A 20,774-nucleotide genomic window follows, 5' to 3' on the forward strand; every position below is an offset into this window, starting at 1 on the left:
CCTGTAACCCACGTACCTCACACACAATATATGTGCACACTAACCTGTAACCCACGTTCCTCACACACAATATATGTGCACACTTACCTGTAACCCACGTACCTGACACACAATATATGTGCACACTCATCTGTAACCTACATACCTCAAACACAATATATGTGCACACTCACCTGTAACCCACGTACCTCACACACAATATATGTGCACAATCACCTGTAACCCTGGTACCTCACACACAATATATCTGCACACTCACCTGTAACCTACGTACCTCACACACAATATATGTGCGCATTCACCTGTAACCCACGTACCTCACACACAATATATGTGCACACTCACTAGTAACCCACGTACCTCACACACAATATATGTGCACACTCACCTGTAAACCACGTACCTCACACACAATGTATGTGCACACTCACCTGTAACCCTTGTACCTCACACACAATACATGTGCACACTCACCTGTAACCCACGTACCTCACACACAATATATGTGCACACTTATCTGTAACCTACATACCTCACACACAATATATGTGCACACTCAACTGTAACTTACACACAATATATGTGCACACTCACCTGTAACCCACGTACCTCACACACAATATACGTGGACACTCATCTGTAACCCACGTACCTCATACACACTATATATGTGCACACTCACCTGTAACCCTTGTACCTCACACACAATATATGTGCACACTCATCTGTAACCCACGTACCTCACATACAATATATGTGCAAACTCACCTGTAACTCACGTACCTCACACACAATATACGTGCACATTCACCTGTAACCCACGTACCTCACATACAATATATGTACACACTCACCTGTAACCCACGTATCTCATACAAAATATATGTACACACTCACCTGTAACCCTTGTACCTCACACACAATATATCTGCACACTCACCTGTAACCCACGTACCTCACACACAATATATGTGCGCATTCACCTGTAACCCACGTACCTCACACACAATATATGTACACACTCACCTGTAACCCACGTATCTCATACAAAATATATGTACACACTCACCTGTAACCCTTGTACCTCACACACAATATATCTGCACACTCACCTGTAACCCACGTACCTCACACACAATATATGTGCACACTGACCTGTAACCCACGTACCTCACACACAATATATGTGCACACTCACCTGTAACCCACGTACCTCACACACAATATATGTGCACACTCATCTGTAACCTACGTACCTCACAGACAATATATGTGCACACTCACCTGTAACCCACGTATCTCATACAAAATATATGTACACACTCACCTGTAACCCTTGTACCTCACACACAATATATCTGCACACTCACCTGTAACCCACGTACCTCACACACAATATATGTGCACACTCATCTGTAACCCGCGTACCTCATACACACAATATATGTGCACACTCACCTGTAACCCAAGTACCTCACACACACAATATATGTGCAAACTCGCGTGTAACTCACGTACCTCACACACAATATACGTGCACACTCACCTGTAATCCACGTACCTCACACACAATATATGTGCATACTCACCTGTAACCTACGTACGTCACACACAATATATGTGCACACTCACCTGTAACCCACGTTCCTCACACACAATATATGTGCACACTCACCTGTAACCTACATACCTCACACACAATATATGTGCACACTCACCTGTAACCCACGTACCTCCCACACAATATATGTGCACACTCACCTGTAACCCACGTACTTCCCACACAATATATGAGCACACTCACCTGTAACCTACGTACCTCACACACAATATATGTGCACACTCACCTGTAACCCACGTACCTCACACACAATATATGTGCACACTCCCCTGTAACCCACGTACCTCACACACAATATATGTGCACACTCACCTGTAACCCACATACCTCACACACAATATATGTGCACACTCAACTGTAACCCACGTACTTCACACACAATATATGTGCACACTCACCTGTAACCCACGTACCTCATACACAATATATGTGCACACTCACCTGTAACTCACGTACTTCACAAACAATATATGTGCACACTCACCTGTAACCCACGTACCTCATACACAATATATGTGCACACTCACCTGTAACCCTTATACCTCACACACAATATATATGCACACTCATCTGTAACCTACGTACCTCACACACAATATATGTGCACTCACCTGTAACCCACGTACCTCATACACACAATATATGTGCACACTCATCTGTAACCTACATACCTAACACACAATATATGTGCACACTCCCCTGTAACCCACGTACCTCACACACAATATATGTGCACACTCACCTGTAACCCACGTACCTAACACACAATATATGTGCACACTCACATGTAACCCACGTACCTCACACACAATATATATGCACACTTACCTGTAACTCACGTACCTCACACACAAAATATGTGCACTCACCTGTAACCTACGTACCTCACACACAATATATGTGGACACTCACCTGTAACCCACGTACCTCACACACAATATATGTGCACTCACCTGTAACCCACGTACCTCACAGACAATATATGTGCACATTCACCTGTAACCCTTGTACCTCACACACAATATATATGCACGCTCATCTGTAACCTACGAACCTCACACACAATATATGTGCAAACTTACCTGTAACCCACGTACCTCACACACAATATATGTGCACACTTGCCTGTAACCCACGTACCTGACACACAATATATGTGCACACTCATCTGTAACCTACATACCTCAAACACAATATATGTGCACACTCACCTGTAACCCACGTACCTCACACACAATATATGTGCACACTCACCTGTAACCCTGGTACCTCACACACAATATATCTACACACTCACCTGTAACCTACGTACCTCACACACAATATATGTGCGCATTCACCTGTAACCCACGTACCTCACACACAATATATGTGCACACTCACCAGTAACCCACGTACCTCACACACAATATATGTGCACACTCACCTGTAACCCACGTACCTCACACACAATGTATGTGCACACTCACCTGTAACCCTTGTACCTCACACACAATACATGTGCACACTCACCTGTAACCCACGTACCTCACACACAATATATGTGCACACTTATCTGTAACCTACATACCTCACACACAATATATGTGCACACTCAACTGTAACTTACACACAATATATGTGCACACTCACCTGTAACCCACGTACCTCACACACAATATATGTGCACACTCACCTGTAACCTACATACACAATTTATGTGCACACTCACCTGTAACCCACGTACCTCACACACAATATATGTGCACACTCACCTGTAACCCACGTACCTCACACACAATATATGTGCACACTCACCTGTAACCCACGTACCTCACACACAATATATGTGCATACTTACCTGTAACCCACGTACCTCACACACAATATATGTGCACACTAACCTGTAACCCACGTACCTCACACACAATATATGTGCACACTTACCTGTAACCCACGTACCTGACACACAATATATGTGCACACTCATCTGTAACCTACATACCTCAAACACAATATATGTGCACACTCACCTGTAACCCACGTACCTCACACACAATATATGTGCACAATCACCTGTAACCCTGGTACCTCACACACAATATATCTGCACACTCACCTGTAACCTACGTACCTCACACACAATATATGTGCGCATTCACCTGTAACCCACGTACCTCACACACAATATATGTGCACACTTATCTGTAACCTACATACCTCACACACAATATATGTGCACACTCAACTGTAACTTACACACAATATATGTGCACACTCACCTGTAACCCACGTACCTCACACACAATATACGTGGACACTCATCTGTAACCCACGTACCTCATACACACTATATATGTGCACACTCACCTGTAACCCTTGTACCTCACACACAATATATGTGCACACTCATCTGTAACCCACGTACCTCACATACAATATATGTGCAAACTCACCTGTAACTCACGTACCTCACACACAATATACGTGCACACTCACCTGTAACCTACGTACCTCACACACAATATATGTGCGCATTCACCTGTAACCCACGTACCTCACACACAATATATGTACACACTCACCTGTAACCCATGTATCTCACACAAAATATATGTGCACACTCACCTGTAACCCTTGTACCTCACACACAATATATCTGCACACTCACCTGTAACCCACGTACCTCACACACAATATATGTGCACACTGACCTGTAACCCACGTACCTCACACACAATATATTTGCACACTCACCAGTAACACACGTGCCTCACACACAATATATGTGCACACTCACCTGTAACCCTTGTACCTCACACACAATATATGTGCACACTCACCTGTAACCCACGTACCTCACACACAATATATGTGCACACTCATCTGTAACCTACGTACCTCACAGACAATATATATGTGCACACTCACCTGTAACCCACGTACCTCACACACAAAATACCTGCACACTCATCTGTAACCCGCGTACCTCATACACACAATATATGTGCACACTCACCTGTAACCCAAGTACCTCACACACAATATATGTGCACACTCATCTGTAACCTACATACCTCACACACACAATATATGTGCACACTCACCTGTAACCTACGTACGTCACACACAATATATGTGCACACTTACCTGTAACCCACGTTCCTCACACACAATATATGTGCACACTCACCTGTAACCTACATACCTCCCACACAATATATGTGCACACTCACCTGTAACCCACGTACCTCACACACAATATATGTGCACACTCACCTGTAACCCACGTACCTCACACACAATATATGTGCACACTCACCTGTAACCCACGTACCTCACACACAATATATGTGCACACTCACCTGTAACCCACGTACCTCACACACAATATATGTGCACACTCACCTGTAACCCACGTACCTCACACACAATATATGTGCACACTCACCTGTAACCCACGTACCTCACACACAATATATGTGCACACTCACCTGTAACCCACGTACCTCACACACAATATATGTGCACACTCACCTGTAACCCACATACCTCACACACAATATATGTGCACACTCACCTGTAACCCACGTACCTTACACACACACAATATATGTGCACACTCACCTGTAACCACATACCTCACACACAATATATGTGCACACTCACCTGTAACCCTACGTACCTCACACACAATATATGTGCACACTCACCTGTAACCCACGTACCTCACACACAATATATGTGCACACTCACCTGTAACCCACGTACCTCACACACAATATATGTGCACACTCACCTGTAACCCACGTACCTCACACACAATATATGTGCACCTCACTGTAACCCACGTACCTCACACACAATATATGTGCACACTCACCTGTAACCCACGTACCTCACACACAATATATGTGCACACTCACCTGTAACCCTTGTACCTCACACACAATATATATGCACACTCATCTGTAACCTACGTACCTCACACACAATATATGTGCACACTCACCTGTAACCCACGTACCTCACACACAATATATGTGCACACTCAACTCTAATTCACGTACCTCACACACAAAATATGTGCATTCACCTGTAACCTACGTACCTCATACACAATATATGTGAACACTCACCTGTAACCCACGTACCTCACACACAATATATGTGCGCACTCACCTGTAACCCCCGTACCTCACACACAATATATGTGCACACTCCCCTGTAACCCAGGTACCTCACAGACAATATATGTGCACACTCACCTGTAACCCACGTACCTCACACACAATATATGTGCGTACACTTCACCTGTAACCCAAGTACCTCACACACAATATATGTGCACACTCACTGTAACCTACGTACCTCACACACCAATATATGTGCACACTCACCTGTAAACCACGTACCTCACACACAATTATGTGCCACACTCACCGTAACCCACGTACCTCACACACATATACTGTGCACACTCACCTGTAACCACGGTACCTCACACACAATATATGTGCACACTCACCTGTAACCCACTGTACCTCACACACAATAAATGGTGCACACTCAACTGTAACCCACGTACCTCACACACAATATATGTGCACACTCACCTGTAACTCCACGTACCTCACACACAATATACGTGCACACTCACCTGTAACCACGTACCTACACCAATATATGTGCACACTCACCTGTAACCCCACGTTACCTCACACACAATATATGTGGCACACTCATCTGTAACCCACGTACCTCACATACAATATATATGTGCAAACTCACCTGTAAACCCTGTACCTCACACACAATATAGCTGCACACTCACCTGTAACCTAGGTAGCTCACACACAATATATGTGCAAACTCACCTGTAACTCACGTACCTCACACACAATATATGTGCACACTCACCTGTAACCCGTGTACCTCACACACAATATATGTGCACACTAACCTGTAACCAATGTACCTCACACGCAATATATGTGCGCATTCACCTGTCACCCACGTACCTCACACACAATATATGTGCACACTCACCTGTAACCCACGTACCTCACACACAATATATGTGCATACTCACCTGTAACCCACGTACCTCACACACAATATATGTGCATACTCACCTGTAACCCACGTACCTCACACACAATATATGTGCACACTCACCTGTAACCCACATACCTCACACACAATATATGTGCACACTCACCTGTAACCCACGTACCTCACACACAATACATGTGCACTCACCTGTAACCCTTGTACCTCACACACAATACATGTGCACACTCACCTGTAACCCTTGTACCTCACACACAATATATGTGCACACTCACCTGTAACCCACATACCTCACACACAATATATGTGCACACTCACCTGTAACCCTCGTACCTCACACACAATATATGTGCACACTCACCTGTAACCCACATACCTCACACACAATATATATGCACACTCACCTATAACCCACGTACCTCACACACAATATATGTGCACACTCACCTGTAACCCACGTACCTCACACACAATACATATGCACACTCACCTGTAACCCACGTACCTCACACAATATATGTGCACACTCAACTGTAACCCATGCACCTCACACACAATATATGTGCATACTTACCTGTAACCCATGCACCTCATACACAATATATGTGCATACTTACCTGTAACCCATGCACCTCATAAACAATATATGTGCGCACTCACCTGTAACCTACGTACCTCACACACAATATATATGCACACTCACCTGTAACCCATGCACCTCACACACAATATATGTGCATACTTACCTGTAACCCATGCACCTCATACACAATATATGTGCGCACTCACCTGTAACTCAAGTACCTCACACACAATATATGTGCACACTCACCTGTAACTCACGTACCTCACACACAATATATGTGCACACTCACCTGTAACCCAAGTACCTCACATACACTATATGTGCACACTCACCTGTAACTCACGTACCTCACACACAATATATGTGCACACTCCCCTGTAACCCATGTACCTCACAAACAATATATGTGCACACTCACCTGTAACCCACGTACCTCACACACAATATATGTGCACACTCACCTGTAACCTACGTACCTCACACACAATATATGTGCAAACTCACCTGTAACCCACGTACCTCACACACAATATATGTGCACACTCACCTGTAACTCACGTACCTCACACACAATATATGTGCACACTCACCTGTAACCCACGTACCTCACATACACAATATATGTGCACACTAACCTGTAACCTACGTACCTCACACACAATATATGTGCACACTCACCTGTAACCCACGTACCTCACACACACAATATATGTGCACACTCACCTGTAACCCACTTACCTCACACACAATATATGTGCACACTCACCTGTAACTCACATACAATATATGTGCACACTCACCAGTAACTCGCATACAATATATGTGCACACTCACCTGTAACCCATGTAACTCAAATACACAATATATCTGCAGACTCGACTGTAACTCACGTACCTCACACACAATATATGTGCACACTCCCCTGTAACCCACGTACCTCACACACAATATATGTGCACACTCACCTGTAACCCAGGTACCTCACACACAATATATGTGCACACTCACCTTTAACCCACATACCTCACACACAATATATGTGCACACTCACCTGTAACCTACGTACCTCACACACAATATATGTGCACACTCCCCTGTAACCCAGGTACCTCACACACAATATATGTGCACACTCACCTGTAACCCACATACCTCACACACAATATATGTGCACACTCATCTGTAACCAACGTACCTCACACACAAAATATGTGCACACCCACCTGTAACTCACATACCTCACACACACAATATATGTGCACACTCACCTGTAACTCACGTACCTCACACACAATATATGTGCACACTCACCTGTAACTCACGTACCTCACACACAATATATGTGCACACTCACCTGTAACCCACATACCTCACACACAAGATATGTGTGCACACTCACCTGTAACTCACGTACCTTACACACAATATATGTGCACACTCACCTGTAACGCACATACCTCACACACACAATATATGTGCACACTCACCTGTAACCTACGTACGTCACACACAATATATGTGCACACTCACCTGTAACCCACGTACCTCACACACAATATATGTGCACACTCACCTGTAACCCACGTACCTCACACACAATATATGTGCACACTCACCGGTAATCCACATACCTCACACACAATATATGTGCACGCTCACCTGTAACCCACGTACCTCACACACAATATATGTGCACACTCACCTGTAACCCTTGTACCTCACACACAATATATATGCACACTCATCTGTAACCTACGTACCTCACACACAATATATGTGCACACTCACCTGTAACCCACGTACCTCACACACAATATATGTGCACACTCAACTCTAATTCACGTACCTCACACACAAAATATGTGCATTCACCTGTAACCTACGTACCTCATACACAATATATGTGAACACTCACCTGTAACCCACGTACCTCACACACAATATATGTGCGCACTCACCTGTAACCCCCGTACCTCACACACAATATATGTGCACACTCCCCTGTAACCCAGGTACCTCACAGACAATATATGTGCACACTCACCTGTAACCCACGTACCTCACAGACAATATATGTGCACACTCACCTGTAACCCTTGTACCTCACACACAATATATATGCACACTCATGTGTAACCTAGGTAGCTCACACACAATATATGTGCAAACTCACCTGTAACTCACGTACCTCACACACAATATATGTGCACACTCACCTGTAACCCGTGTACCTCACACACAATATATGTGCACACTAACCTGTAACCAATGTACCTCACACGCAATATATGTGCGCATTCACCTGTCACCCACGTACCTCACACACAATATATGTGCACACTCACCTGTAACCCACGTACCTCACACACAATATATGTGCATACTCACCTGTAACCCACGTACCTCACACACAATATATGTGCACACTCACCTGTAACCCACATACCTCACACACAATATATGTGCACACTCAACTGTAACCCACGTACTTCACACACAATATATGTGCACACTCACCTGTAACCCTTGTACCTCACACACAATATATATGCACACTCATGTGTAACCTAGGTAGCTCACACACAATATATGTGCAAACTCACCTGTAACTCACGTACCTCACACACAATATATGTGCACACTCACCTGTAACCCGTGTACCTCACACACAATATATGTGCACACTAACCTGTAACCAATGTACCTCACACGCAATATATGTGCGCATTCACCTGTCACCCACGTACCTCACACACAATATATGTGCACACTCACCTGTAACCCACGTACCTCACACACAATATATGTGCATACTCACCTGTAACCCACGTACCTCACACACAATATATGTGCATACTCACCTGTAACCCACGTACCTCACACACAATATATGTGCACACTCACCTGTAACCCACATACCTCACACACAATATATGTGCACACTCAACTGTAACCCACGTACTTCACACACAATATATGTGCACACTCACCTGTAACCCTTGTACCTCACACACAATATATCTGCACACTCACCTGTAACCTACGTACCTCACACACAATATATGTGCACATACACCTGTCACCCACGTACCTCACACACAATATATGTGCACACTCACCTGTAACCCACGTACCTCACACACAATACATGTGCACTCACCTGTAACCCTTGTACCTCACACACAATACATGTGCACACTCACCTGTAACCCTTGTACCTCACACACAATATATGTGCACACTCACCTGTAACCCATGTACCTCACACACAATATATGTGCACACTCAACTGTAACCTACGTACCTCACAGACAATATATGTGCACACTCACCTGTAACCTACGTACCTCACAGACAATATATGTGCACACTCACCTGTAACCTACGTACCTCACACACAATATATGTGCACACTCACCTGTAACCCACGTACCTCACACACAATATATGTGCACACTCACCTGTAACCCACGTACCTCACACACAATATATGTGCACACTCACCTGTAACCTACATACACAATATATGTGCACACTCACCTGTAACCCACATACCTCACACACAATATATGTGCATACTTACCTGTAACCCACGTACCTCACACACAAAATACCTGCACACTCATCTGTAACCTGCGTACCTCATACACACAATATATGTGCACACTCACCTGTAACCCTTGTACCTCACACACAATATATGTGCACACTCATCTGTAACCTACGTACCTCACATACACAATATATGTGCACACTCACCTGTAACCCACATACAATATATGTGCAAACTCACCTGTAACTCACGTACCTCACACACAATATACGTGCACACTCACCTGTAACCCACGTACCTCACACACAATATATGTGGACACTCACCTGTAACCTATGTACGTCACACACAATATATGTGCACACTCACCTGTAACCCACGTTCCTCACACACAATATATGTGCACACTCACCTGTAACCTACATACCTCACACACAATATATGTGCACACTCACCTGTAACCCACGTACCTCACACACAATATATGTGCACACTCACCTGTAACCCACGTACCTCCCACACAATATATGAGCACACTCACCTGTAACCCACATACCTCACACACAATATATGTGTACACTCAACTGTAACCCACGTACTTCACACACAATATATGTGCACACTCACCTGTAACCCACGTACCTCACACACAATATATGTGCACACTCACCTGTAACTCACGTACTTCACACACAATATATGTGCACACTCACCTGTAACCCACGTACCTCATACACAATATATGTGCACACTCACCTGTAACACTTATACCTCACACACAATATATATGCACACTCATCTGTAACCTACGTACCTCACACACAATATATGTGCAAACTCACCTGTAACTCACGTACCTCACACACAATATATGTGCACACTAACCTGTAACTCACGTACTTCACACACAATATATGTGCACACTCATCTGTAACCCACGTACCTCACACACAATATATGTGCACACTCTCCTGTAACCCACGTACCTCACACACAATATATGTGCACACTCACCTGTAACCCACATACCTCACACACAATATATGTGCACTCACCTGTAACCCACGTACCTCATACACACAATATATGTGCACACTCATCTGTAACCTACATACCTAACACACAATATATGTGCACACTCCCCTGTAACTCACGTACTTCACACACATAATATATGTGCACACTCACCTGTAACCCACGTACCTCACACACAATATATGTGCACACTCACCTGTAACCCTTGTACCTCACACACAATATATATGCACACTCATCTGTAACCTACATACCTCACACACAATATATGTGCACACTCACATGTAACCCACGTACCTCACACACAATATATATGCACACTTACCTGTAACTCACGTACCTCACACACAAAATATGTGCACTCACCTGTAACCTACGTACCTCACACACAATATATGTGCCCACTCACCTGTAACCCACGTACCTCACACACAATATATGTGCACACTCACCTGTAACCTACATACCTCACACACAATATATATGCACACTCACCTGTAACCCTTGTACCTCACACACAATATATATGCACACTCATCTGTAACCTACATACCTCACACACAATATATATGCACACTCATCTGTAACCTACATACCTCACACACAATATATGTGCACACTCACATGTAACCCACGTACCTCACACACAATATATATGCACACTTACCTGTAACTCACGTACCTCACACACAAAATATGTGCACTCACCTGTAACCCACTTTCCTCACACACAATATATGTGCACACTCACCTGTAACCTACATACCTCACACACAATATATGTGCACACTCACCTGTAACCCACGTACCTCACACACAATATATGTGCACACTCACCTGTAACCCACGTACCTCACACACAAAATACCTGCACACTCATCTGTAACCCGCGTACCTCATACACACAATATATGTGCACACTCACCTGTAACCCAAGTACCTCACACACAATATATGTGCACACTCATCTGTAACCTACGTACCTCACACACACAATATATGTGCAAACTCACGTGTAACTCACGTACCTCACACACAATATACGTGCACACTCACCTGTAACCCAAGTACCTCACACACAATATATCTGCACACTCACCTGTAACCCACATACCTCACACACAATATATGTGCACGCTCACCTGTAACCCACGTACCTCACACACAATATATGTGCACACTCACCTGTAACCTACGTACCTCACACACAATATATGTGCGCATTCACCTGTAACCCACGTACCTCACACACAATATATGTGCACACTCACCAGTAACCCACGTACCTCACACACAATATATGTGCACACTCACCTGTAACCCACGTACCTCACACACAATGTATGTGCACACTCACCTGTAACCCTTGTACCTCACACACAATATATGTGCACACTCACCTGTAACCCACGTACCTCACACACAATATATGTGCACACTTATCTGTAACCTACATACCTCACACACAATATATGTGCACACTCAACTGTAACTTACACACAATATATGTGCACACTCACCTGTAACCCACGTACCTCACACACAATATACGTGGACACTCATCTGTAACCCACGTACCTCATACACACTATATATGTGCACACTCACCTGTAACCCTTGTACCTCACACACAATATACAGGGAGTGCAGAATTATTAGGCAAATTAGTATTTTGACCACATCATCCTCTTTATGCATGTTGTCTTACTCCAAGCTGTATAGGCTCGAAAGCCTACTACCAATTAAGCATATTAGGTGATGTGCATCTCTGTAATGAGAAGGGGTGTGGTCTAATGACATCAACACCCTATATCAGGTGTGCATAATTATTAGGCAACTTCCTTTCCTTTGGCAAAATGGGTCAAAAGAAGGACTTGACAGGCTCAGAAAAGTAAAAAATAGTGAGATATCTTGCAGAGGGATGCAGCACTCTTAAAATTGCAAAGCTTCTGAAGCGTGATCATCAAACAATCAAGCGTTTCATTCAAAATAGTCAACAGGGTCGCAAGAAGCGTGTGGAAAAACCAAGGCGTAAAATAACTGCCCATGAACTGAGAAAAGTCAAGCGTGCAGCTGCCAAGATGCCACTTGCCACCAGTTTGGCCATATTTCAGAGCTGCAACATCACTGGAGTGCCCAAAAGCACAAGGTATGCAATACTCAGAGACATGGCCAAGGTAAGAAAGGCTGAAAGACGACCACCACTGAACAAGACACACAAGCTGAAACGTCAAGACTGGGCCAAGAAATATCTCAAGACTGATTTTTCTAAGGTTTTATGGACTGATGAAATGAGAGTGAGTTTTGATGGGCCAGATGGATGGGCCCGTGGCTGGATTGGTAAAGGGCAGAGAGCTCCAGTCCGACTCAGACGCAAGCAAGGTGGAGGTGGAGTACTGGTTTGGGCTGGTTTCATCAAAGATGAGCTTGTGGGGCCTTTTTGGGTTGAGGATGGAGTCAAGCTCAACTCCCAGTCCTACTGCCAGTTTCTGGAAGACACCTTCTTCAAGCAGTGGTACAGGAAGAAGTCTGCATCCTTCAAGAAAAACATGATTTTCATGCAGGACAATGCTCCATCACACGTGTCCAAGTACTCCACAGCATGGCTGGCAAGAAAGGGTATAAAAGAAGAAAATCTAATGACATGGCCTCCTTGTTCACCTGATCTGAACCCCATTGAGAACCTGTGGTCCATCATCAAATGTGAGATTTACAAGGAGGGAAAACAGTACACCTCTCTGAACAGTGTCTGGGAGGCTGTGGTTGCTGCTGCACGCAATGTTGATGGTGAACAGATTAAAACACTGACAGAATCCATGGATGGCAGGCATTTGAGTGTCCTTGCAAAGAAAGGTGGCTATATTGGTCACTGATTTGTTTTTGTTTTGTTTTTGAATGTCAGAAATGTATATTTGTGAATGTTGAGATGTTATATTGGTTTCACTGGTAAAAATAAATAATTGAAAATGGGTATATATTTGTTTTTTGTTAAAGGGACACTGTACCCAATTTTTTTCTTTTGTAATTCAGATAGAGCATGCAATTTTAAGCAACTTTCTAATTTACTCCTATTATCAATTTTTCTTCGTTCTCTTGCTATCATTATTTGAAAAAGAAGGCATCTAAGCTTTTTTTTGGTTTCAGTACTCTGGACAGCACTTTTTTATTGGTGGATGAATTTATCCACCAATCAGCAAGGACAACCCAGGTTGTTCACCAAAAATGGGCCGGCATCTAAACTTACATTCTTGCATTTCAAATAAAGATACCAAGAGAATGAAGAAAATTTGATAATAGGAGTAAATTAGAAAGTTGCTTAAAATGTCATGCTCAATCTGAATCACGAAAGAAAAATTTTGGGTACAGTGTCCCTTTAAGTTGCCTAATAATTATGCACAGTAATAGTCACCTGCACACACAGATATCCCCCTAAAATAGCTATAACTAAAAACAAACTAAAAACTACTTCCAAAACTATTCAGCTTTGATATTAATGAGTTTTTTGGGTTCATTGAGAACATGGTTGTTGTTCAATAATAAAATTAATCCTCAAAAATACAACTTGCCTAATAATTCTGCACTCCCTGTATGTGCACACTCATCTGTAACCCACGTACCTCACATACAATATATGTGCAAACTCACCTGTAACTCACGTACCTCACACACAATATACGTGCACACTCACCTGTAACCCACGTTCCTCACACACAATATATGTGCAAACTCACCTGTAACCCACATACCTCACACACAATATATGTGCACACTCACCTGTAACACACGTACCTCACACACAATATATGTGCACACTCACCTATAACCCACGTACCTCATACACACAATATATGTGCACACTCATCTGTAACCTACATACCTCACACACAAAATATGTGCACACTCCCCTGTAACCCACGTACTTCACACACATAATATATGTGCACACTCACCTGTAACCCACGTACCTCACACACAATATATGTGCACACTCACCTGTAACCAACGTACCTCACACACAATATATGTGCACACTTACCTGTAACTCACACACAAAATATGTGCACTCACCTGTAACCAACGTACCTCACACACAATATATGTGCACACTCACCTGTAACCCACGTACCTCACACACAATACATGTGAGCACTCACCTGTAACCCCCGTACCTCACACACAATATATGTGCACACTCACCTGTAACCCACGTACCTCACAGACAATATATGTGCACACTCACCTGTAACCCTTGTACCTCACACACAATATATATGCACACTCATCTGTAACCTACGAACCTCACACACAATATATGTGCAAACTCACCTGTAACCCACGTACCTCACACACAATATATGTGCACACTCACCTGTAACCAACGTACCTCACACACAATATATGTGCACACTTACCTGTAACCCACGTACCTGACACACAATATATGTGCACACTCATCTGTAACCTACATACCTCAAACATAATATATTTGCACACTCACCTGTAACCCACGTACCTCACACACAATATATGTGCACACTCACCTGTAACCCTGGTACCTCACACACAATATATGTGCACACTCACCTGTAACCTACGTACCTCACACAAAATATATGTGCACATTCACCTGTAACCCACGTACCTCACACACAATATATGTGCACACTCACCTGTAACCCACGTACCTCACACACAATATATGTGCACACTCACCAGTAACCCACGTACCTCACACACAATATATGTGCACACTCACCTGTAACCCACGTACCTCACACACAATGTATGTGCACACTCACCTGTAACCCTTGTACCTCACACACAATACATGTGCACACTCACCTGTAACCCACGTACCTCACACACAATATATGTGCACACTTATCTGTAACCTACGTACCTCACACACAATATATGTGCACACTCAACTGTAACTTACACACAATATATGTGCACACTCACCTGTAACCCACGTACCTCACACACAATATACGTGGACACTCACCTGTAACCCACGTACCTCATACACACTATATATGTGCACACTCACCTGTAACCCTTGCACCTCACACACAATATATGTGTACACTCATCTGTAACCCACGTACCTCACATACAATATATGTGCAAACTCACCTGTAACTCACGTACCTCACACACAATATACGTGCACACTCACCTGTAACCCACGTTCCTCACACACAATATATGTGCAAACTCACCTGTAACCCACTTACCTCACACACAATATATGTGCACACTCACCTGTAACCCACGTTCCTTACACACAATATATGTGCACACTCACCTGTAACCCACATACCTCACACTCAATATATGTGCACACTCACCTGTAACGCACGTACCTCACACACACAAGATATGTGCACACTCACCTGTAACCTACGTACCTCACACACAATATATGTGCACACTCACCTGTAACCCACGTACCTCACACAATTTATGTGCACACTCACCTGTAACCTATGTACCTCACACACAATATATGTGCACTCACCTGTAACCCACGTACCTCACACTCAATATATGTGCACACTCACATGTAACCCACGTACCTCACACACAATATATGTGCACACTCACCTGTAACCCACGTACCTCAGACACAATTTATGTGCACACTCACATGTAACCCATGTACCTCACACACACAATATATGTGCACACTCACCTGTAACCCACATACGTCACACACACAATATATGTGCACACTCACCTGTAACCCACATACGTCACACACACAATATATGTGCACACTCACCTGTAACCCACGTACCTCACACACAATATATGTGCACACTCACCTGTAACCCACGTACCTCACACACAATGTATGTGCACACTCACCTGTAACCCTTGTACCTCACACACAATACATGTGCACACTCACCTGTAACCCACGTACCTCACACACAATATATGTGCACACTCACATGTAACCCACGTACCTCACACACAATATATGTGCACACTCACCTTTAACCCACGAACCTCACACACAACACCCATGCTACCTTCATCCCTCAGACACAACACATGTGCACACTCACCTGGGCTGATACTGTCACTGGTTTCCTCATCTGGGGCTCCCAGCTGACGCCTGACACACTGATCTTCTGTTATCTCAACCTTCACTATATCAGCTTTATCTTCATCTGTACAAATAAAGCAGATTCAGTTTTTATATCACATGATCTAGTATTTATATCACATGATCTAGTGTTTTTATATCCCACGATCTAGTTTTTATATCACATGATCTAGTGTTTATATATCACATGATCTAGTGTTTATATATCACATGATCTAGTGTTTATATCACATGATCTAGTGTTTATATCACATGATCTAGTGTTTATATCACATGATCTAGTGTTTATATATCACATGATCTAGTGTTTATATATCACATGATCTAGTATTTATATATCACATGATCTGGTGTTTATATCACATGATCTAGTGTTTATATATCACATGATCAAGTGTTTATATATCACACAATCAAGTTTTTATATCACATGATCTAGTGCTTATATCACATGATCTAGTTTTTATATCACATGATCTAGTTTTTATATCACATGATCTAGTGTTTATATAATACGATCTAGTGTTTATATCACATGATCTAGTGTTTATATCACATGATCTAGTATTTATATTAAATTATCTAGTGTTTATATCACATGATCTAGCATTTATATCACATGATATAGTTTTTATATCACATGATCTAGTGTTTATATCACATGATCTAGTATTTATATTAAATTATCTAGTGTTTATATCACATGGTCTGGTGATTATATCACATGGTGTGGTGTTTATATCACATGGTCTGGTGTTTATATTACATGATTTAGTGTTTATATCACATGATCTAGTGTTTATATCACATGAACTAGTGTTTATATCCCATGATATAGTGTTTATATCACATTATCTAGTGTTTATATCCCATGATCTAGTGTTTATATCACATGATCTAGTGTTTACATCACATGATTTAGTGTTTATATGACATGATCTAGTATTTATATTAAATTATCTAGTGTTTATATCACATGATCTAGTGTTTTTTTTTATTACATGATCTAGTGTTTATATCACATGATCTAGTTTTTATATCACATGATTTTTTTTTTATATATTTAAATCCAGCAATCTATACAAATATACAACATATTTGTTGACCAGCCACGCAGGACGAAATAACTTACAGCAAATACGATCAGATAAACACACTTACAGCTAGATTACAAGTTTTGCGTTGCGGCTTGTAACGCTGAAAATATGGCATTTTCAGTGTTAAAACAGCACCGCCGCAATTACAAGTCTTGTCGGAATAGCTGTACCGCACACCTTTTAGACTGTACCACATTGTCAGTCCCACACATGTAAAAAATACGTATTTTCATGGAATTCCCTTAGCGCCGGTATTACGAGTTTTGCGGTGAGGCTAAAAAGTGAGTGTTACAGCCTAAAACAACAAGATCTGTAAGGCCATCTAAAGTCAGTAGTTAAGTTTTACGTTGCAAAGCTGTAGCATAAAACTCATAACTAAACTGCTACAAAGTACACTAAACACCCATAATCTACCAATTAACCCCTAAACCGAGGACCCCCTGCATCGCAAACACGATATTAAATTTATTAACTCCTAATCTGCCTCTCCCGATATCGCCGCCACTATTTTTTTTATTAACCCCTATTCCGCCGCTCCCCTACATCGTCACCAATATACTAATGTTATTAACCCCTAAACCGCCGCTCCTGCATCGCAAACACTATTTAAATATTATTAACCCCTAATTGCCGTCCGCCCACACTGACGCTATAATAAACCTATTAACCCCTAACCCTAACACCCCCTAACTTTAAAATAATTAAATTTACAATTATTAACTAAGTAATTCCTATCTAATTTAATTATTTAAAAGTTAGGGGGTGTTAGGATTAGGTTTAGGGGTTAATAGTTTAATTTAGCTTGTTGCAATGTGGGGGGCTGGTGGTTTAGGGGTTAATATGTTTATTTAGTTAATAATTGTAAATTTAATTTAGCTATATTTGTATTATGTTAAAGTTATGGGGTGCTAGGGTTAGGGGTTAATATAGATTAATTTAACTTGTGATGTGGGGGGCTGGAGGTTTAGGGGTTAATAAATGTAGTATATTGGCAGCAATATCGGGAGCGGCAGATTAGGGGTTAATAATTTTATTTAAGTAGTGGCGATATCGGGAGCGGCAGATTAGGGGTTATTAACTGTAGGCAGGTGTCAGTGAGGTGGCAGCAGATTAGGGGTGTTTAGACGTAAGGTTTATGTTAGGGTGTTAGGTTTAAACAGTATTTTAATTTCCCCATAGACATCAATGGGGCTGCGTTACAGAACTTTTGTTAGGCTTTTTTTTGGCTGGCTCTCCCCATTGATGTATATGGGGAAATCGTGCACGAGCACGTCAAACACAGCGCTTGTTTTGGGTGCAGTATGGAGCTCAACGCAACCATATCGCACGCAAAAGGCAGCGCTATAGGAAATTAAATAACGTAACTTTTGTGGCATTCGTTAATTTCTCTATAGCGCTCAAAACTGGTAATCTAGATGTTAATTAGGTATTGATATTAAATAGCTTGTTCTAACATATTCTATTATGCATTCTGCGGTAAATACAATAGCTATTGTTCAAAGAAAGAGAAAAAGGAAATTTATGCTTACCTGATAAATTGATTTCTTTTACGATATGCCGAGTCCACGGGTTTCATTCTTACTTGTGGGATATTATCCTCCTGCTAACAGGAAGTGGCAAAGAGCACCACAGCAGAGCTGTCTATATAGCTCCTCCCTTGACTCCACCCCCCAGTCATTCGACCTCAGGTATAGGAAGAAAAAGGAGAAACTAAA

At 42.4% G+C, this 20,774-nt stretch overlaps 1 protein-coding gene across 1 annotated transcript in view; it reads right to left on the reverse strand.

The window, feature by feature from the left end:
* The window catches only part of LOC128636432 (zinc finger protein 665), a 242,394-nt gene that overhangs the window by 157,903 nt on the left and 63,717 nt on the right, over positions 1-20,774 (reverse strand). Inside the window, exon 3 of the mRNA XM_053689447.1 lies at positions 17,922-18,026. Within this exon, the coding sequence (XP_053545422.1) occupies positions 17,922-18,026 (105 nt within the window). The remainder of the gene's footprint in view (positions 1-17,921; positions 18,027-20,774) is intronic.

The sequence above is a fragment of the Bombina bombina genome, chromosome 7 (genome assembly GCF_027579735.1).
Source record: "Bombina bombina isolate aBomBom1 chromosome 7, aBomBom1.pri, whole genome shotgun sequence".
Classification (NCBI taxonomy): domain Eukaryota; kingdom Metazoa; phylum Chordata; class Amphibia; order Anura; family Bombinatoridae; genus Bombina; species Bombina bombina.